Source organism: Sinohyriopsis cumingii, chromosome 7 (assembly GCF_028554795.1).
Source record: "Sinohyriopsis cumingii isolate HCF-2022 chromosome 7, ASM2855479v2, whole genome shotgun sequence".
NCBI lineage: Eukaryota > Metazoa > Mollusca > Bivalvia > Unionida > Unionidae > Sinohyriopsis > Sinohyriopsis cumingii.
Genome location: NC_142967.1, coordinates 115,233,609 through 115,257,662, shown reverse-complemented (window position 1 = coordinate 115,257,662; position 24,054 = coordinate 115,233,609). Strand labels below are relative to the sequence as shown.

Genomic DNA, 24,054 nt, shown 5'->3' with positions numbered 1-24,054 from the left:
ACAACTCTCGTGCATACTGGGCCACTTCTTGGGTCCAAGCCTCAAAATCCCATTCTTTCCAGGCACGGACATCTGTCCAATGGGGATGTAAGTCACAAGCTACACACACATCGTCATACACGTCTTGGGTAGCTAAAAGTTGACGAATCTTTTTTTCCCGTAGAGGTCGAGAAGTATCCAGATGAAAACGCAAGGCTTTGAGCAAAAGGAGTTTTTCGTGACCATTTAAGGCCATTGAGGTGGTAAGTACTGATCGTAAAGAGTCCACAAAGAATCGGCTGGTAAACGAAATCCCAGAAAACAAGTCACTAAGACACAGACCACTTGTCGTCCCAAATTGAATGGATACAGTTCTTGTAATAATCGATGGTAATGATCCACGGTTTGAATATGGTCATTGAGTTCCTTCCACGTAATCTGTTCAATAATATGTGACATAATCCGTGGCATCGCAACTTGATTTTATAGTGTCTTTGTTTCGGAAGCAATAAAGGTAATTTCTAACCAAACATGTTCGTTCTCCACTAGGGAATTTAAATGTTACAAACTGTAACTGAAACGTCAGAGTTTGTCTAGATGTTTCGTCTTTTTCTAAGCAGATTCCATGTAACACATGTTGGTAATCCTTTAACTTGTCTTCCTCAATACGTTGCAGTAAGTGAATCTCGAAGTAACCAAAATTACGAACGTCTAGTCCATCATCATCCCCAAACTGAAAGTGTTCAACAAGGTCTGACCACTGAAAAAATTTCTGACGAGTCAGTCCTCTTATACCATTCAGGTACCAGTGGTTAAAGATCTGGTGACGTAACGGATGCAATTGTTCTTTACGTTTCACTTGTATTTTCACCAGCTCTCGGTAAATCCTTTCTCTCAACTTCTCAGGCAAGCCCAAAATGTTCTCTTGTAAAGTATCCATAAGTATATACACTGTTTTTGGAATCGTTGGGTGGTGGCCAATAGCCTCGTTTAACTTTGTGCCTAATGTAATATCCACTCATAATCAGTCTTCTTGTACTTTGGAACAGAGCATAATTTAAAAACGGATGAATCACTTTGAGTTTGCGTTTCACTTGTATTTTGATCAGTTCTCGGTAAATGCGTTCTCTCAACTCCACAGGCAAAGCACGAATGTTCTCTAGCAAAGTATCCATGAATAGGTCATACTAAATCCTCTTTGGTCTGACACAAGAAATGTACTCTTTGCACAAACATGGTTTTACTTCAGTGTCGAATTTAAATCGTTTAGTTACTAATTTGCACATTACAATTCGTTCAGAAGTTTCCTCTTTCACTAAGTTGACATTGTGTTCAAGATGTTTGTAATTCGTTAACTCTTCCTCTGGAATTCGATGCAGTAAGTTTACAATGATGTAGGTAGAATCGTCCATAACAAACCAATCCTTTTTAAAACTAGAGGATCGTTCATCAATGTCTGTCCGATTGAACACTTTCAATTGAATCAATCCTTGTATAGCCTTCAGGTACCAGTGGTTCAAACACCGGTGACGTAACGGATGCAATTGTTCTTTACGTTTCACTTGTATTTTGACCAGCTCTCGGTAAATGCGTTCTCTCAACTCCAAAGGCAAAGCACGAATGTTCTCTTGTAAAGTATCCATGAACAGATTATGGTAAGTTACTTAAATGTCTCGGTCCCACTAAGGGTAAGTAATGACAATTCGGTGACCATCGAGCATGTTCTACGTAGGCTGAATCTTGCGGTTCCCAGTGGTGAAGTGACACACCGCAACTGAAGCACCTGACTTTATCTCCTTCGCCCAAGTAAAAAAATCCGGCTCTGGCTAATTCTTCGGGGGTAGGTCCTCCCAGATACTTAGGACATTTTCCTTTGAACGATTGAAGACGATTTTCAAAGTCGCAGTATTCCGACAAACGCACAGTGAACGAATATTCGTCTTTCACAGGTTCGTTTTGATGAGGGTTGAGTGACATGGGTAGGAGTTTGCTCAGGGGTGGATGACATCCGTAGGGGGGTAGACGTGAAGGTGAACATTCCCCTTTAAAACGAAACTCAGTAAAATGTCCAAGAGGACGAGCGGCATCACTTTCGCATCCCTCAGGTTTGACACGCACAGCATCCCTTTCCATCATAGGGGTAGTGACACTAAAGTTCCCATGATGCTTTACGGCATCGCTAAGGTCACAGCGTACAGCATCGTACCCATCGCAAGGCTCACAATCGCATTCCACTTCCGAAGCCTCACACTTGAATTGTGCCTTTCTAAACAAGTTGTTCTGTGTTTCTCTGAAAGTATTCATCTTGTTCGCTCGGTCTTGGTAGTCACAATGAACTATCGATCTTGCCTAGGGTTCCTTTTTATATACAGACCAATACCGACGTGACCGTACGGCAACGTAAAGTGATTGGGAAGTCTCACTCGCTTCTGGTACACGATTTGATAGACTTTTTCCAAGGGTCGACTGACAATGTGGTGAGTGGGTAAACATACAATCTTGTTCGGTTGATAGGTGGTCACTTTAAAGTGTCCATCCTCTCCCGATTGCAAGGCTTCTTTCAATACCCCAAAGTTGACCACACGACTGGTACGATAATTCAGAGTCAGTCCTTTTACTTTGCACATCGTGTGCACTTCTCCTTGTTTGTCCCGGTATTCGTAGCCGTAATTTTTGGGTCCGCCATTGACGAAACTTAGAATCTTGTCGTCGGGATGCTCGTCTGTCCAGGCTCCTAAACGGTCTCCTTCGATGTCAGGGTGATGTTGAATCGGGTGATGGATGTAAATGCAACTGTCCGTGTCAAAGTACAGGACGCGTTCCCCTAACAGTTCTAAAGCTTCGTACAAATTTTAAACGAGCATGAGCTGTCACGTAAGCCGCAATGATGACATTTCCAAAAGGGTCGTCTTGTACAAAGTCCAAATCTTCTTCGTAATTGACCAAGATCAAATTCTCTCGAACGAAGTTCACGTATTTCATGTATTTGGTTTTGTCGTGAATCATCTGGAAGTAGCGGGAAGGTAGTGTCAAATATTCCGTCTTGGGTAAACACGGTCGTCGTGCCATTTTACCCCACAAGCAATTTAACATCACTTTGGCAAACGATCGCCTGCCTTCGTTTTTTTTCGATGTGGTCTAAAGAGATGCCTTCTTGTTCGTAGTATTTCTCTTTGAATTGTATTTGGTCTTCGGGAGTGTGACACCAGGAAGGATAGCCGCTAGCTTCTTGTTTCAGTTTCAAAAAGGCATCCACGTAGTCGGCGAAAATGCCTTTCTGACTGGGGTCACCCTTGTGGTATTGTTGTGTCTTTGGAAAGTGGCAAATTTCGTACACTTCTAACTGTTGGTATCCCATGTCCATAGCTTTGAACAATTCTACGCTGACCCAGGTTCCCGTCAAGGCACGTTTTTCCTGGGTGTGCTGACAAGGCTGGTCTTGGTTGCACGTTTCGGCACAAGTACGGCACAAGGGAAACATCAGTTTGCCTTGACAATGGTGAGGTAAGACGGGATGGTATAGGTTCGTGGGAGGCAAAACTTTACACTTGATCAAGCCTTCGTATTGTCGAATGTTTTTCAGGTCGATGTGTTCAGTCAGCAATTGCGGGTGCCCTACAGGAAAGCGACAATATTTGCACACGTAGGGATACAGCGAACACACGTCCAAGTATTTGATTTCTTCTCCTTTCTCTTCGTCGGCTTGGTACAGCAAACAGGTGGCATTGGTCCTTCCTCCGTACAAACTATCCCTCGGGTTCAACGGGTCCATGAACTGGTAACTTTCCACGAGGCGTTTAAACTCGGGATCGGTTTTCATTCGGTGATCGTACTCGTGTTCCCACATTTCCACCACTTGGTATCCTTGCTGTTCTAGCTTTAGGCGTCGCTGACAAGTGTCCTGGTACAAGTCTTCCATGGTTCGTTGTAAAAACTGATTTTTAGTGCTACGGCCAGGGTAACAGACGGGACATCCGTGAAATAAGCAACCGTTAAACTCGTACACGATCTTAGGGTTTTCTAAGTCCCAGCCATCGACCGAATACGTTCCGATGGTCTTTTCGCCCCCTCCGTTGCGGGCATGTTGAATCCACTTGTCTTCCTTGTTGCACAAGTAATGTAACCAACGTAGGGCTTTGACCGAGTATTGACGTTTGACAAAGTGGGTCGTTTGAGGACTGATGACAGCCACGGTGTTTTCAGGCATGAATCGTTGTCGATACACTAAGGAACACGCTTTGGCAATGGTGCAAGCTTCTTTCAAAGGATCGACCCCTCCGTGTTCCATGAACAGTTCTCGAAATTTTCCACAGCAACGCCGTAAAATGTCCACGTCGGAACGACAGTACTTTAGCATTTCTTCCTGAAAGTCGAAAGGGTCCGAGGCGTAAGCCTGGTACCAAGCGTAGAAAGCTTCTAGTTGTTCGGTACGCATGTTGTCGGGGTCGTAATAGTGAGCCTCGGGTAAATGGGGTAGAACGGAGTGTTGATTGGCTTCCGTATTGAAAAAGTGTGGAAAGTACCCTTTAGCCATTTCTGTCATTCCAAACGTTTTAGGCATTCGACTCAAAGGCATGGCCAAATAGCTCATCGAATCTTTAAACTGTACTTGTCCCACTTGCATGAAAATGATTTTGGCTCCTTTCAAAGTCACTTTAGGACGTTCGGTGCCTTGTTCCTTATAGTATCTGAGAAGAAACTGTCCATCGTATCCGGAAAAATTGTGAGCCATCACCGTGGCATGACGATGACAATCTCCGTAACGTTCGATGTCCTCTTGGCTCCACGTCTTGTCGATGGGGTCTAAGACCCATCGAGCGAAATCGGCTAACGTGTTCGGTCCCCGAAAGATTTTTTCACGCTCTCCAGGAATCTTGCTGCAGTGAGGGCAATGACTGAAGATAGGTTCTTGAATGCACTTCTCGCACGCTCGATGAGCCACGCAGAAATTAGGAATGTGAATGCCGGTCTCTTGCATGCATTCGAAATCGAAAAAGATGAAATTGCCTTTTTTCTTGCGACCGTCCTCTTTCTCTGGTGGGGGTTGGTATTTTTGCACGTAGCATTGGTGTTCCAAGTCCACGATGTGGTTACAAATGTGACATTTTTTCTTTCCTCGACATACGTGTGCCTTGGCATTATTGGTAAGTATGCCTTGTCCACAGGTAGGACACAATCTCAGCAGTTGACAAGCACATTTCTGCTGTGAACCTTGCGTCTTCAAATGTTGTTGGTAACAGGTAGGGCTGACAAACGTGCGCAGACAAGTTGAACAAGGCACTGGTTCTTCGCTCGGACAGGGTGGAGAGGCCAAACATCCTGGACATTTCATTCCACAATACTTGTGTTGCTCTCGATTGTTATAACCATAATCACATTTCTCACAATAATAACCGTATCCCAGGAATGCAGTGATACTGGTAATGGTATCGAAATGGTCATCGTGATGATAAAGGTGAATGTATTTTCCGTCCTTAAAATCTTGGCCTCGAAACAACAGAGGCCCGCGCATTTCTTGAGGGTGCACTTTCAAGGTGTAGCGTGGACCTAGGACATCTTGCAATTTTTGCATCTCAGGAATGCCACAGGGTGTGTCTTTGGACAGGCCAGCTTGTTGCAACAGGAGTTCTGCTTCGTTTCGTTGTTTGGCTCGATAGGAACGTTGAATAGTGTTCCAGGTTCTTTTCCATTCTACCGTGTCGTTCTTGTTGGCATAGGTTCGTTCCACCACGATGGCACGGGCTAAACACATCTGGTCATGAGTGTTGTTAATTCGGACGAGACTCGTTTTGGTGCTGCGAAGATCGTCCACCAATATCATCCTTTTGCGTCCGGTCCCTTGAGGAGGAGAGACGTGGGTCATGTCCAATGTGGCTTTTACATCGGTGATGTCAAACTGGTCATTAGATTGTTGCACGTGTTGAATCTTGTCCATGACTTTGGAAGCGGTCAATTCTGCAGGGGTGCTAAACTCGATCCAAACAGGGGATTTCAAACCGTCGTGTTGTATGGAAAGTCTCAAGCGATCGTCTTCTTTGGGTTGACATTGTCGCTTGAGTGCAGTGAGCAGAGAATCCCACACCCCAGTGATAAACACTTCTGCTTTCTCTAACGGCACTTCAGCCTTGAAATCTTTAAACTTCACCGTGTATTTGTAAGCCGTGGTTCTAAATTTTCTAGAGGAGCGCTTTTCCGTCTCTCGAATGGAATAGTATTTTTCAGGGTTGACTAAGGGTGGCGAACTTGGTTCAGAGGTTTCAAATTCTGGTTCACTCATGTCCTCTTCAAAATCACTGGCATGAATTTGTGCCAAGATTTCAGCCCTGGTACGAGGCGATAGATCACGTTTCTGCCTCTTACTTTCTTCTTCTTCTTTCTTCTCAAATGAATAGGATCGTTTCATCTTGAGTGCAAAACGTCAAATGACTCAAGTTTAAACACCATAGACTAATTTATAGTCATGGTAGACCAGCGTATATAAAAAGGGTGTGTGTCTTGTCCTTTCACTATTCATTTCACTCTCAAGCCGAGCACAACGATGGAAGAGACTAGCCAAATCGAACGTTTCGTCAGAGCTTTGCGAGGGGTCATTAGAAAATTCTCTTCAGACCAGCCGACGGACTACTCTCCTTCCTTTCGAGATAAAAGTCAAGATACTTGCTATATCTGTCAGAAGAAAGGGCATTGGTCTTCAGAGTGTCCAGACCGTCAAAAAAGAAAAAAAACAGGGGCTAAAAAAGACAAAAGTAAAGATACCTGTTATTATTGTAAAGAAAAAGGACATTGGTCTCCAGATTGCCCAAAAAAGAAACAAGCGGAATCAGAAGAAAAGAGGAATTCTTCAGAAGAAGAGAGAGATTCTTCAGAGGAAGAGAGGGATTCTTCAGAGGAAGAGAGGGATTCTTCAGAGGAAGAAAGCAGACAGGTGAAGAAAAAGAAACAGGAGAAGAAAAGAAGAAGGGAAGAAAGTGAGGAGGAAGAAGAGGAAAAGAGTGTGACGGTGAAGAAATTCAAAAAACAGAGAGACTAAACAAGGAGACAGAAGAAGTCAATGAACTTTTAATTAAAGTTTTGTGTTGTGAATTGTGAATTGGATTGTAAAAATGGATTAAAGAATAAATTAATGATATAAGGTAAGTGTCTTTGAGTTTTGATTTTAAAATAAGAACGTACACTCACGCACTCATATAAAAAGACACGTACTATAAGGGTAAAATGGGTGGGTTATTTTTTTTTTTTTTGAGTTATTGGCAAAATTGAAGGGCTATCTCTTTTCGAGAAATGTGGGTGGCCCTGAAAGGGCCTTTTTATTTTGGTGTAAGGGTGAGTTTAAACAATCAACTTTAACTGCCTTAAGCCTTTGCCACGGCCAAGGCCTACTTCTGGACTGCGTAATGATGATGATGATGATGATTGGGTTGAAATCACTAAGGGTGGTACGGTAAGCTTAGTCACAGGGTTAACGTGTTTAGCTCGGGAAGGTCGTATTCTCTTCGGTCGTAATAAAGAAGTCTGATACATTTGTTTAAGACTTCTTAACTCCGCTAAAATGTCCAACAGTACCGTGACCGTTTGATTTTTTCACCCTCTTGTTTCTTTGCTGCTACTTCATCTTGCTGTTGTTTTTTTCTTACCTCTTCTTCTTGCTGCTGTAGGAGAAAAGCTTGTTCCGCTTCCTTTTGTCGTTGTATAAATTTCTCCAATTCTTCTTTCTGTCTCTGTCTAAAATTCTCCACTTGCGGTAATGAAGAAGGTAACGAAGGTTCCGGAACAAATTCTTGCGAGGAGAGAAAGTCCACAAAATCCCAATTCACCTCTTCTGAAAGTAAGTCCGGGTTCCCTTGGGCAGTCTCCTCTGTTGGTGCACCCCAATGGATCGTTTTCTGAGTTTCCGTCATGTTGAATCACTGTCGCATAGATTGACTGCACACAAGCGCTAGCGAATCTATATAGACTACGTGACGTCACAGACTGCTCTCTTCGGATTGAATGCGGGCTGACTGAATTTTGTAACGCGTGTTCGGATTGGTGAATGAACTCAATCCGTTTCAATCCTACCTCTACCTATAAATAAGTGCAGTTCACTGCATTGATTCACCTGTTCTCGTCGCTTCAAGATGTGGACCGATGTGCAATCTTCTACGCTTGTGTCTTCCATGATGTTCAGGACGGACATGCTCATGTATGTCCGATCCAAGTGGACCGTTGTCCACAGGACAAACACCAGTCTGTGGATACGTAGGATCTACGTCGAAAGACAAGGATGCCTCAAAAGAGTGCTGATTTAAGGGCCAACAGTGAGACGCAGCCTAAGGACAAGAAGAAGACCAATGCGGTGCCCTTTATGTTAATGGAAACATTAACATAAACCCAAAGGCCCTTTTCAGGGCCCCCATATTTCTCGAAAAGAGAATGACTTTTCAATTGCCTACCCCTTTTTTTAAAAAAAATCCCATATTTAACAAAAAAAATCCCATGTTAAATTCCCCTTGTACGTATATTGACCCACGATTTATTCCCATGTTAATTTCCCTTGTACGTATATTGACCCACGATTTTTCGCCATGTTAATTCCCCTTGTACGTAGAGTGTCCCACGATTTTTCGCCATGTTAAATTTCCATTGTACGTAGAGTGTCCCAGGGGTGTTTTTAATGCTAATTCCCATTGTACGTAGGGTATCCCACGTTACTACTCTCCTCATGATTAGTTTCATTTTCCGTGATTGTTTTGTTTATAATGTCATTGGTGCTTCTCATTTTAATGATGGCCAATATTACACATTATTCATGTTTTAAACCTTTGTATTAAAACACATTGTTCTTATTAGCTTTTTTGAAATACCTTGCAAAGTTAGTCAAAGATAAGTAGATGTTACGCGCGGAACTAGGCTGTAGCTAAAACCTACTGAAATTAGCGTGAAGATTTTCTTTATATAACATTTATTGAATAACAATATTTTCCATATTAACATCTACTAGTCATTCTTTTGTGAACTTGCTTTAATAACCTTTATAACTTGCTTTAATAACCTTTATAACTTGCTTTAATAACCTTTATAACTAACTTAAATAACCTTTATAACTAACTTAAATAACCTTTATAACTTGCTTAAATAGCCTTTATAACTTGCTTTAATAACCTTTATAACTTGCTTAAATAACCTTTATAACTTGCTTAAATAGCCTTTATAACTTGCTTAAATAGCCTTTATAACTTGCTTTAATAACCTTTATAACTTGCTTAAATAGCCTTTATAACTTGCTTAAATAACCTTTATAACTAACTTAAATAACCTTTATAACTTGCTAAGTATGTCTACTGACATGAGAGACCGACTGTAAACCTCTGGATATTTGCAATAACATGTTGCATTCAACAATGCAAACTGAGCTATATGTCGAATGCTAAATTATGTTGATAATGTTGTTATGTTTAAGTCTATATTTGTCTGATACGTATTACCCGAAAATATGTAAATTATTTAGCACAGTATATTTGTAGTATTGTTCATTCATCTCTTTGGTATTAACGATTCTCATTACAAGATATCAGTTTAGTATCATGAAGTGTTTTAGAATTAAGCTAAATTGGAAGAATTGGCTTTACAATGTCTACTTTGATATCTTCAACAACATCATTAAGAAATATTTTACTCAACTTTGAAAAACAAATTTAAAGATTTCATGGAGTTTATATTAATATGGTTGTATCTGTATCACTTGATATTGAGTTGTATGATACTTATATGGTTGGATTGAGATGATGTTAGTATACTAACTGTTGATTTTAAACTTCAAAATGTTTTATAATGGCTGTCGATGACCAATTACATTTTTCCCAAACGAATTAAGTGCGGCGTATATTAATTGTTTGCTGTTTGACTTCTTTTCATTATTATGACAAAATGTGACTTCAGCATATTAGGCAAAGATTCGATACAAAGTAAATATCAGCTTGTGCCTGATGTTTAAAGGGAGCAAATGAAAATGAAAGTTTCAGATCAAACGGTTATGAAAGACTATGCACTTGCAAATCCGCCACATAGAAATGATCTAAAAAAAATTAGCAGCTGAACTGAATGCATTTAAAAATGCTGTTAAAACATATGCATCAGATATCTCTGACTGTAAAACTTAAACATTAGGATCAACATGAACAATACTTTAAAGATGAATTAAAAAAGAAACAAATAACTGTTAATAAAATTCTTTATTAAATGAATTAGACACAATCTTGAAATTATCGGATTATGTTGAATTTGAAATATTACAACTTTGAAAGTATTTACAATTTCTACGTGAAAGTGATCTTAGAGGTGATAAATATTAACTTCGTCTCGGAGAAAGGCTAGAGGTGATAAATATTAACTTCGTCTCGGAGAAAGGCTAGAGGTGCTGTTTAAAGACATTTGTGTTACAATTATTTCAATTAGCTGCAGCAACAGATATTACCAGACATAATTGGGTGACAGTTAAAGGCATGAGATATATTTGGGTGATGTGAGGTTGAAGGTGTGAGACATAATTGTGACATGTGACAATTGAAGGTTTGAAACATAATTTGGAAATCTGACAGCAGAAATATATTTATTATAATACTTAGTTACCAAATTGATACTCATTTTGTCAAGAGTTTATTTCTCTAGATGTCTCTCACATAATACCCTGTGGCAAAACTCTTATTAATTTATAAAAATAAACAACGTGCCATAGAAATGCTGTTGCCAATCGATTCGAATGCAGTCTTATCAGGTTCATTTTTTAAAATTTAAACGTCAGTTTTGTACCATGATGCAAACGTAAAATTAGCATACTAATATATTAAAGTGTGATACATATTGTCTACGAAATGAAACATCGCAGTTATGTGTTCTTATCCACGTTTTTTTGCCTTAGTTGATTCTGCCGAGATTGCGATCGGATGTATCTGATGTTTTTGCCGATTACTGAGGGCCTCAAAAGGCAATACATTATCTGCTTTGCTGAGCACATCTAGTTTAGCCAATTCAACTATGAGTAATTATTATCGTTTGCTAAGTCATCTATCTATCTATCTATCTATCTATCTATCTATCTATCTATCTATCTATACAAATACAGCGAATTGCTGTTTTTGTACACATTCGCTTGATTTTATCTCTAAAATGTCTTTATTATATTGCAATACCAACCATATCCTAGTTCCTTACCAGCTATACCAATACCAGCAATATCTATTTCCTTACCAGCTATACCAATACCAGCTATACCAATACCAGCTATATCCTATTTCCTTACCAGCTATCCCAATACCAGCTATATAATATTTCCTTACCAGCTATACCAATACCAGCTATACCAATATCAGCTATATCCTATTTCCTTACCAGCTATCCTAATACCAGCTATATAATATTTCCTTACCAGCTATACCAAAACCAGCTATATCCTATTTCTTTTACACAATCTTCTCATGTTTGGCATGATGTATTTCGTTATTCTGAATTATCAATCAGTTTTGTTTGTTTCTCTTAAATGTTTTAACATTCGGGAATTACTGACCGTAGTTCTTACACACGACCGGTCTTCTTCACCAACATCCTATATTGATTGTACCGTTAATTCGAATAGTTAATATCCATGCTCATCATAGGATACAATGGCCTTTATTCCATACAAAGTTTGTGGTAAATCTTTGTTATTTTACGTGTTTAGATGTGCTAAAATTGTACAAGGTTTAAATGTAGATGGAAAATGTATAGTTGAGAGAATATTTGTGTTAATTAAGGCTGTCAAGGTTAATCAAGGCTATCATGCTTAATCAAAGGTATCAAGGTTAACCAAGGCCACCAAGGTTAATCAGGCTATCAAGGTTAATCAGGCTATCAAGGGTAATTAAAGATATCAAGGTTAATCAGGTTTTCAAAGTTAACCAAGGCTATCAAGGTTAATCAGGCACCAAGGTTAATTAAAGCTATCAAGGTTAATTAAGGCTATCAAGTTTAATTAAGGCTTATCAAGGTTAATCAGGTTATCAAAGTTAATCAAGGCCATCAAGGTTAATCAAGTTACCAAGGTTGATTAAGGATATCAACGTAAATCAAGGCTTTATCAAGGTTAATCATGGCTATCAAGGTTAATCATGGCTATATGTTCTTTGAATGAAGTTTAAATGATTGCTTAAATGTCCTCGAGATTTTATTTAAATATATCGCACATCAGTTAGTAGTCTTTAATACGATATTATTTATTCTGTTCCCAAATGTAGTACAAATCAAATTGATAATTTGTATTAGGTTACCTTTCTTGTCAAATTAACCTATTATCCAGCTAGATCATTGTTTATTGTAGCCGCGTAAGCGCGTTCTGCTCCATTATGATATGCATCTGTGCTTTCGGACTCGCTTTCCTTTTTCCTCTGTTGTTTTATCATGCATGCTGTTTATACTTTACCTCCATTTGTATTCCTGTCTGGCATATATTACAACATCTATGTCACTCAAGAAATTGACGTGCCCCTTATTGTTGCTGTATATGCACATTTTATCATTTGCATCTAAGAGAAAGGTGTAATTTCGAAACACTGCAATGGAAAGTTGTACTTTTGATACACTCTAATATAAAAATCCACTTTCGATACACTCTGCTTAGATACTGTTTTGTATATTTAATTTGTGTTGTTTGTTGACTATTTTCAATGATTACATGTTATGCATATTTTTAATTTGCAGCTGACCTTTGTCCAAAATTAACTTAATAGCGAAACTGTCCAGCGAGATGTATTTTGTGAACAAACTAATACATATCTAATATTTTTCTATTACTATGGAACAGATATTCAGATCATTATTAATTGCTAACATGTTTACTTCAGCTGGAGTTAAATGATGCAATCTTCATTCTGACATTAGAAACTTCCAGAAAGAAAATTCCCCATTAGGTAGACGGAGTGTTACCAGAACATAGTATATGCAACATGGGTCAAGTACAGATAATTTTGCTTACATTAGGGTTCTTCATTCTTACATTAACATTCGAAGTAGAATCAGTCTTATCTCTGTGTTCAGTTATTTATTTGAGTGAAAGTATTTGTTCAAATTATGATCCACTGGAATTACACAGTGTTCCGTAATATTCTTGGACTAGCACATTAACTAGAAATTATAGTGAATTCAGTCAAGGACATAATGAATTATACTACTGCGATACATTAATCGACCTTTAGTACGCTAATCGCCACACTCAAAGCCATTGGCACATTATTACATTGTAGACGGCAGGCACATCAACACATTCAATATTGGATTTATTTTGGAATACCACTGGAATTCAAATGGAACTTCGAACATTTGGACTACCTTTAGGAATATTTAATATTTAATTCACAATACTGTAAGCTTTTCTTTTTTTAAATTTTCATATTGGATTATAGGAAAGTAAATTATTTGTTTGATGTTACATAACTTTTTGGTTTTTGGCATTTTCTCTTTCTTTATTTAACATAATCATGTTTCTTGCTAAAACGTTAGTAAAGAATATGTGAAACATTAATTAAACCACGTTTTTGCCGAAGGAAATGCCAATGTCCTGAACTGGTAAACAAATTTTTTTCCCCAGGTAATAATGATCTTAAAATATAAACTAAATTCATAGACAAAAGCATAATGTGTACTATATTGTTTGCAACAATAAAACAAACCTTTGCGATTGGTCAGGTACGCTTCAAACCTCAACTATTGACCAAGGTCAACCACTCAATACATACATACATACATACATACATACATACATACATACATACATACATACATGTATATATATATATATATATATATATATATATATATATATATATATATATATATATATATATATATATATATATATATATATATATATGATTTATGTAATAGATGTTGTCTTGCTCGTTAACCGCTGGAAATTTGATGTAGAACCTTTCAATATAAACGGCATCACTTCATATTGATAAATGTCATCTGTTATGACGAATGCAGAAATGTCTTTCATTATCTGCCTGAAGCCTTTCAAAAGGTAAAATTTTGTAACATATTTTACATTTGCAAACTTTTCAAACGAGGCATAGGCTTCTGAGATTGAAAATGAATCAGTTTAGTCCCAGTACTCATTTATATATAGTCAGTAAACATGCGGAAAGTATTATCTGGTTTCCGCACAAGAATACAATGCAAACAACAATTGATTATATTTATATGAAGTGCATGCTTGATCAGGATATATTTTCTCTCTCTATGCCTAATATCAGTGTTGTATTCCTTCTACATCAACTATATTTAAAGAATCTCTGATTCTTGTTTTTCATTTTGTTGATGAAGGTAAGGGGGTTGTGATCATCGAATACAATAATTGAAGCAGGGGCTGATTTAGAATTTAATTCAAAGTGTTGCAAAGCTAATAGTAATTCCAAGCACTCCATCTCATAGTGGAATAATGTATCTTTTCACTTTTTATGAGAAATAACACGCTGATTAGTTCTCACCGTTTCTGTATTACTGAATTAATACGAAACCAACGCAAACATCACTTGCATTAACAGACGTTTTAAATGACTGGTTGAAATCAAGAGAGGTGAAAGAATTGATACATTTTTAAGCATGTCCTTCATTCATGGAAAGCCTCCTGATATTTGTCAACCAATAAAACGTTCGTGCTCAACAAAGTGGTCTGTGATTCTGCAATTATGCCAACAGGTGACCAAAATCTCCGACAATATACAATCATAGCCAAAAATTGTATCAGTTGTTTTTTTTACTGACGGGGGCTGGAAATTGGAATTCAGGGATAGCCTGAACCTTAACTTTGGCATGTTCAATGTGACCATATTCTGCTCCATAGCTTACTTTATCTTATGTTACTTGTCAATTTAGCATCACCCATTCGATCCACAACTTCCAAAAGTTTCTAGGTGATATTTCCATATATATATATATATATATATATATATATATATATATATATATATATATATATATATATATAATTGCATATAATGTCATCAACCATATACGTTTCACAACCATCTATACCACATGTTACCATGCTCAATAAACGCTAGAAAGTTGGTAGTTAATTTTGTATACAGAATGGCATCATTTTATATTATTAAAATTCATCTGAGTTGCAGAAGCGTAAATTTATTTTGCTCTCTCCCTAAGTGGAATGTCGCAGAATCGTTTCAGCATATCGAACTTGGTGTCATGTTTTGGATTTCAAATTTTATCAGGGTAGTCTTCGATTCTTGGTACTAGAAAACATTAGGCTCTTTTGAGGACACAGTTCGCTTTCTATAATTAGAATACTAATATGATCTGTTTATGGTTTCGGGATAAGAAAACGCAGCGAACTCCAGCCACTTTTGCTTGGTACAATAAAATCACTCCAAAACAAATAGTGAATTTCCTATTCCAAACATACCTGCTTGAGAGGATTCATCTTGTACGGATGCTGTTTCACAGGTGTAGAGTCTACAATTTCAGCATCATGTAGATTGTATTAACATCATGGTTGATTTAATCGTGTTGGAATTTCTGGAAACAAGTGCTCATATTTACAGAAAACAATTGTTGTAATTCACCCATTTCTTCTGGCTTTAACTGGGAAAGGTTCTGGTGGGAATTGTACCGGATTTCCGAATACAGAACTTTGGATAAAACAAAATCACTGTAATCCGACTGCACACCATCGTCTATGGATTAGTCTTATCAGGGGTTGGATTCATCAAAAGGTGTGATTTTAAAGTACTCCTATGAGATTGGCTTGGGCTGTTATCAAACACCCGCTGAGAGGAAGACTTACTGACAAATGCATTTCCGTGAGTCAAGGAATAATCGTCATTTGCTCGCGAAGCATCTTCCAAAGTTTCTAGTCTTTGCTCATCAAATAGGTCTTGACCTAACTATGGATGTAATTTGTGAACTCTTAGATTTATACTATTTTTGATCAGTCTATTTAGATGCATATTGCCAATCATATCTCTGTTTTCTTCCCTAGCAAGCTAGACGTGGTTTTGAATAGTTTCATTTTTGCAATTCTTTGTCGATATGCTTCAGGTACCAACTGATAACCCTTTGATATACATTCCTTAATCACATCATAATCAGTACTCTATTGTGCTGACAGTGACATAAAAAAAATATTACGAGTACAAGTTGTAATAACAAAGTCCAGTGCTCTCTTATCCATTTTAGGTTTTCAGCAAGTTTCTCAAGATGAAGAAAGAATTGATCACCTTTCTTCTGAACCGTGTTTTCTCGGTCTCTTCCTTTCCCACGTACAAATCCTTTCTCCACGTACAAATTCTCTCTGGTACAGAGAAATGGCGCTAAAGCCGAAAACAACAGCAACAAATGTTATAAATGTTATTGCAAAGGTGGTAACTTGCATGGCATTTCTGATAACATAAAATCTTGAACTTTGTTTAAAGTGGGTGACTGTGCTCTGCTTACCAAGTCTAATTCTTTTAATTTCAACTGCATTTTTCTCTATTCTCTCTGCATTTGCACCCTTTCTCTTTCTCTTTCTTCTTTCTTATTTTGCATTTCTCTTTCTCATTTTAAATTTGAATTTACCGTTGTGTTTCTCTTTTACTTATCTCTTTTTGAATTTGAATTTGCCGTTGTGTTTTTCTCTTCCGTATCTCTTTGAATTTGAATTTGCCGTTGTGTTTCTCTCTTCCCTATCTCTTTTTGAATGTGAATTTGCCGTTGTGTTTCTCTTTTACTTATCTCTTTTTAAATTTGATTTTGCCGTTGTGTTCCTCACATCCCTATCTCTTTGAATTTGAATTTGCCGTTGTGTTTCTCTCTTCCCTATCTATTTTTGAATTTTAATTTGCCGTTGTGTTTCTCTCTTCCCTCTCTTTTTGAATATGAATTCGCCGTTGTATTTCTCTCTTCCCTATCTCTTTTTAAATTTGAATTTGCCGTTGTGTTGCTCTCTTCCCTCTCCTTTTGAATATGAATTTGCCGTTGTTTCTCTCTTCCCTCTCTTTTTGAATATGAATTTGCCGTTGTGTTTCTCTCTTCCCTCTCTTTTTGAATATGAATTTGCCGTTGTGTTTCTCTCTTTCCTCTCTTTTTTAATATGAATTTGCCGTTGTGTTTCTCTCTTCCCTCTCGTTTTGAATACGAATTATCCGTTGTGTTTGTCTCTTCCCTATCTCTTTGAATTTCTATCTGAAACTTAAGTTTTCATTTCTTTTATTTCATCTTTCTTATCTATAATTCTGTTTTCAAAGATTTGAACGTGTTATGGGATGGATTTCAAACAGGGTCATCCATTTCAGATGACACTGTAAAAATTTGTTGGTTTAACGAAAGATTTTTCAGATATGTAAAATCAAAATGCAAGAGACTGAGACAATTCCGAAACAAAGTGAATATAATTTCGAAAACAATTTTAATTTCACTGAAATATATTTCAGAAAATCGTATCCTTGAGGAGCTCCAACTTTCTGTTAGGACTTTATGATGTTAAACAAGGTAACGGAAAAGAGCGAAAACCAAGTTTTGTAAAATTAACAATTAATTTCTTTTCTGGAATACTAAATGAAGATTAAAAAGGAACTTTAGGTATTGTGAATTGAATCACAAATAGTTCTAAACGTTCTATCACAAGTTCAAAAATATAGAGTACTCTCAATTTACTAAGAATGGTGTTCCGAATGAATTCCTGTCTTGAATGTGTTAGTGTACCAGTAACTTGAAATGGCGCTGATGTGCTAGCAGTCTCGATGACTCACAATGATATAATCCAAAATGTCCTTGAATGAATTTACAATAATTCCAGAATACTGATTTAGTCCTAAATCAATGAGCAGTTTGTAATTCCAGTGAACAGTTTAATTAAATCATCTGAAAACAACTCAAGATTGATGTTAAGATATGGAATGAGTAATTCTTTATCACTACCTATAAATAAAGCCACGTTTAAACCTACGTTAAAATCAGAAACACACACACACACACACACACTCACACACCTATAAATAAAAAACTAAGACACAATAACAGAACCAAGAAGGGGTTATTTTCTCATGAAATTCATACAAAGACTACTTTTAGATCATTACTAATGTATAAGAAATATACCTTTGCCTCAACATCTCTAAAGATGCTTACCTCCAAGCAACAATGATTTTAATATAAACGTAAATGGTAGACACTGATTAGCTATATCAGATGCTGCTTGCCAAACAAAAACCAACAGAAAAAGATGTGAGCAGTCAGGTCGGCCTCTACCCTCAATTCCTGACCAATGTCAATCATACAAAATAAGTATGCATAATAGTATCTCATGTCTAAAATCTGTTGACATATCGAAATGCACCGTTTGCCATTATTTATGTTGTACCATTTTAGTTATTTGCGCTTTACTCTGTCTAGAACAAAGAAATAAGCATAAGGTCGAGCTGTTCGAGGGTATTTTTATTTTTTTTTTATAAACCAAAAAGTATGTGTGTTCCTGGCACTCGAGGGTATGTTTTGCATAATGACAGATCCATAAATAGTGTCTTATCCCTACATGAATTTGTAAGGCACGCTATATGAATGGTCTAGCGATCTTTGGAGTAGTATTGAATCATACAGTAAAGGAACTCTGTATTTATTTATTTATTTACCTTTGCGTTGGTTTGATTTTGCACACGTAATAAAAGATTTTTCACTTTTACGTGTGTATGTGGTCTAGGACATTTTACTGCATACAAGTATAATGAATTATTGGTGTTTGAGTTTGTTCGTTTTTGATTTATTTATTTCATGGATTCATACATCATGCGTTTTTCCTTTTTAGCAGCTGTATGTCTACACGTTTTTAATTCCATTTTTAATTTGACAATACATTTTTCAGACGGACCAGTTATCTCCCTTGCTAACAGTAAAGAAATTGAGGAAGGAGACACCTTGCAGGTGACGTGTTCTGTATTAGCAAATCCAGCACCTGTTGTTGTGTGGGTAAAGCCCGATATGACTACGTATATGTCCGCCAACCTGATGATATCGTCCATTAGCAGAAATCAGGAGGGTATCTACACATGCATAGCCAATAATACTCTCTACCCAACAGGACAATCACCTCTCAATAGAACGGCATCAAGTACTGTTAATGTCACGATAATGTGTAAGTTTCTTGTCTTGTGTCGTCATGTGAAATCATGAATTCGTTTTTTAAAAAAAAAAAAAAAAAAAAAAACAACCCACAGAATTGTGTATTCGTCTGCGTTATACGTGGTGGGAAATCATGCAAAATATAGCGAATAATTAATAATTTTAACAAATTATCAGACCAAATAATTGTGACAAAAGGAACCTAAACCAATATTAGTGTATGACCTTAGTTAATTAATCCTCATTACATCTGAACTGATGTAAATAAATTTATACAAGATTTGATATTTTTACTTTATAGTTAAAAACAGCGTTTGGAATAATATTTTATGATTCTAGATAAAGTAGAGATGTTAAAAACAGAATATAGCGACTGCCTCCAAAGATCCTTTAACTAAGAATATTGTAGATGATGGCAAATATGTATATTTATGTATGTATGTTTACAAACACGCGTTAGGCAAACATGCATATGCATTGCCTTTGTATCAATTTTGATTACATGCCTATGTAACGATGATTGAAAATATGCATAGTATAGATGATTGCAAACATGAATATGCATAGATTATTGTAAACATGCATAGTATGGATGATTGTTAACATGCATTGTGTAGATGATTGCAAACATGCATAGTATAGATGATTGCAAACATGCATAGTTTGAATGATTGCAAACATGAATATGCATAAATTATTGAAAACATGCATAGTATAGATGATTGCATACATGCATTAGGCAAACAAGCATATTAATTGCTATTTTACGCATCTTGATTGCGTGCTTAAATAACGATGATTGCAAACATCCATATTATAGATAACTGCGAACATGCATAGTATAGATGATTGGAAACATGCATAGTATAGATGATTGCAAACATGCATAGTATAGATGATTGCAAACATGCATAGTCTGAATGATTGCAAACATGAATATGCATAGATTATTGAAAACATGCATAGTATAGATGTTTGCATACATGCATTAGGTAAACATGCATATGCATTGCTATTTTACGCATCTTGATTGCGTGCTTAAATAACCATGATTGCAAACATGCATAGTATAGATGATTGCAAACATGCATAGTATAGATGATTGCAAACATGCATAGTATAGATGATTAGAAACATGCATATTATAGATGAATGCAAACATGCATAGTATTGATGATTGCAGACATGAATATGCATATATGATTGCAAACATGCTTATTATAGATGATTGCAAACATGCATAGTATAGATGAATGCAAACATGCATATTATAGATGAATGCAAACATGCATAGTATAGATGAATGCAAACATGCATATTATAGATGAATGCAAAAATACATAGTATAGATGATTGCAAACATGCATATTTATTAGATGATTGCAAATATGCCTTAGGCAAACATGCATATGCATTGTTTTCATTATACATATTGGTTACATACTTATGTAAGGATGATTGCAAACATATGAAAAGATAATTGCTTATGAAACGTAGGTTTATTACAATGCGCTATTAAGTAAGGATTGTTTAAGGTTTGATACCAAAATCATCATAAAGCGAAACATGGGCAGTGGGCAGTGAGAACACGAGCTGTAGACTTTGATTTCCCAACACTCTTTTTCACCATGCTAGTGACATTTTTGACGGTTAGGTTACATCGTGGTGTGCAGGAGTGATAAACATCGTATCGTGAATCCCCCCATATAGACAGTTTACATGTCTTCCTTTCATGATGTTATGGTTACTCCCTGGACTCTCTCTTTTCTCTTGACTCTGGTGTACATCTGGATAAATAAGGAAGTTTGTCATTATTGGGAGGGAAAATGTCATGTTATGTTATTATCCCAATTTACGAACATTTTCGCTATAGAAGCTGGAATGTACAGGTCACATTGGTCGATCAATTTTAAAACTTGTTATGGTCCTCTCTCTCTCTCTCTCTCTCATGTGTAATTTGTAATTGCTTTCTATCGTGTTTCAGATGGTCCAGGAAACAGCATAAAAGTCCAAAGAGTAAATGGGTCGTCAACGTTCGAAGCAGCTGTGAACCAGATTACAGCGGACATTGTGTGCACTGCTTCGTGTAAACCAAAGTGTTCGTACAAATGGCACAAAAACGGCAGAACAGTAAACAATACGGACACACTGTCCCTGGGAGTTGTACAGAGAAGTAGTGAGGGGAACTACACTTGCGAGGCTTATAACACAATTCTTCAGAGCGTCACAAAGCGATCGACCGTTTCTATATATGTCCGTGTTAAGTGTATGTATTTATATTAATGCAAATAAATGCTAACTGAAACAATGAGGGTGGGTCGGATAGGAAAAACAATTTCGACGGCGATAACATAATTGTTTTAAAAACTGCTATATACAGTAGATCTTGTTGGTTCCGGTTTAGGAGTAAAAACAATGATTGATTTCGTGGCACGTGATATGTTCCTTTTCATTTCTTCTTTTCTAGAAATCTTATCTAATTACTTTTTCCTATTAAGTGTGGACTATTAGCGGTACCTTCGCATGTCTAATTCTGCAATATGACAGGAAATAATACTAATGTAGAATGATAATAGATTATTTCAGCCGGTACGATACCATCAGAAATTATTTTGAATCAAATTCTGGAGATATGAATATATCATATTGGGTCATTCACATAATACAATTCTAACACACCTGCCATTGGTTAAACCACAACATGTACGGTATATAACATGTATGATATAACATTTATATACCTACTAAATATAATTATAACACACTTGCGATTTGGCAAAACACAACCTGTGCGGTATATAACATTTGTTTACCCACTTAATAAAATTCTAACACACCAGCAAATGGTCTAACCCAACCCATACAGCATTACAGTCTGAACAGACGCCATTGTCACTTCGAGACTCTCTCAGTAACGAAAGCATGTGTATGATGGGGATAACGGTATGGTGTTTTAGGATTTGATGACATTAATGGCGATGCTATTGTCGCAAACATTCTTTTTACCGGCTTCTCTAACGCGTCATGTCATGCTGGAAAACTTATTTTCTGGCTTGGAGTTTCAGACAAATACGAAACATCTGAAGAGGGTCGGATGATCGAAGTAAATGCCATACGTAGTAAGTAGTTTAGGTTGAGTGACCAAAGCAAATGCCATACGTAGTAAGTAGTTTAGGTTGAGTGACCAAAGCAAATGCCATACGTAGTAAGTAGTTTAGGTTGAGTGACCACGTAATAAATAGTTTATATTGGTATTTCAAAGCGCAGCAACACGAGAACGTTATTTAACGAATTGTCTCAAAACACCCCAATGAAGCCGAACGGGCTGATCCGATAGTAGGATTCGAACCTGCATGATTCTAATCGCGAGTCTGGCACTCTGAACCATCGTGGCTCTTTAGCAATAAGTAGAGTCAGTTGTATTACTGATAGAAATACACAAATGCCAGAAAGTTCTAAGATATAAATATTTAATAATTTCTTTCATGTGTCATCCACAGTCATCTCAACGTTTCAAGGCCATTAAGCCATGTGACACTCTGCGTTGTTCAGACTTAAATAGACACTGACACGGGCAATTACGTCAGTTGATACTCTGTTTCGTTCAGACTTACATAGACACTGACACGGGCAATTACGTCAATTGATACTCTGTTTCGTTCAGAATTAAATAGACACTGACACGGGCAATTACGTCAATTGACACTGTATTGTTCAGACTTAATTAGACACTGACACTGGCAATTACGTCAATTGACATTCTGTGTTGTTCAGACTTACATAGACACTGACACGGGCAATTACGTCAATTGACACTCTCGTTCAAACTTACACAGACACTGACACGGGCAATTACGTCAATTGACACTCTGTTTCGTTCAGACTTACACAGACACTGACACGGGCAATTACGTCAATTGATACTCTGTTTCGTTCACACTTAAATATACACTGACACGGGTAATTACGTCATCTGACACTCCGTTTCGTTTAGATTAATATAGACGCTGACACGGGATATTACGTCAATTGACACTATGTGTTGTTCAGACTTAAATAGACACTGGGACGGGCAATTACGTCAACTGACACTCTGTTTCGTTCAGACTTTTAATAGACAATGACACAGGCAATTACGTCACTTGACACTCTGTTTCGTTCAGACCTAAATAGACACTGACACAGGCAATTACGTCAATTGACACTCTGTTTCGTTCAGACTTATATAGACACTGGCACGGGCAATTACGTCAATTGACACTCTGTTTCGTTCAGACTTACACAGACACTGACAGGGGCAATTAAAAAATACCCTAAATAAGTGGTCAGGGTAAGACCCCACCCAAACGTCATCCTCTCCAGCCAATTAAAAAAACAAACAAACATGTCAATGTCCGTTTTCAATGGAAGTGAGGTAAGAAGCGATATCTGTTCATTACTAAGTATTTTACGATGTTGTAATGTGAATTTGTTTATTCATAAATCTTACTTTTTAATCTCACTATATTAAGTAACGTTGATTATATTTGAATTTACTTCTGGAAATGAAAATAGAGGATTATTAACCGAATGTTGAGACAGCTAATGGCTAAACGCGATTGTATTTTTTTTTAAATATTCAAATCAAACTTGTAGTTTATATTGTAGTGGACCTGAGATAATTTATTTTCCTTTCAAAAAATACTTTATTATCATAGGCTTATATAGTACATATTACAAATATTAAGTGGCTATCAAATACTGTATGTACATCTATAAACAGAAACTCAAAACGGTAATGACCAAGAGCTGAAAAAGAGGATGGAAAAATAAACACGATCCTTATAATGAATTGCTCTATGGGTAAAAGTCTGTCTCTTATTTTAACGCTTCACAAACAAATTTAGCTAATCTTCCTATTAATCAAAGTCAGCAATTCAATTTGCGTGGCATTGATGCTTTATTCCAGCA

General features: G+C 36.9%; 1 protein-coding gene across 1 annotated transcript in view; it reads left to right on the top strand.

The window, feature by feature from the left end:
• The window catches only part of LOC149795969 (B-cell receptor CD22-like), an 85,191-nt gene that overhangs the window by 32,454 nt on the left and 28,683 nt on the right, over positions 1 to 24,054 (top strand). Inside the window, exons 3-4 of the mRNA XM_089965888.1 lie at positions 18,848 to 19,117; positions 21,089 to 21,370. Coding sequence (XP_089822014.1) covers positions 18,848 to 19,117; positions 21,089 to 21,370 — 552 coding nt within the window. The remainder of the gene's footprint in view (positions 1 to 18,847; positions 19,118 to 21,088; positions 21,371 to 24,054) is intronic.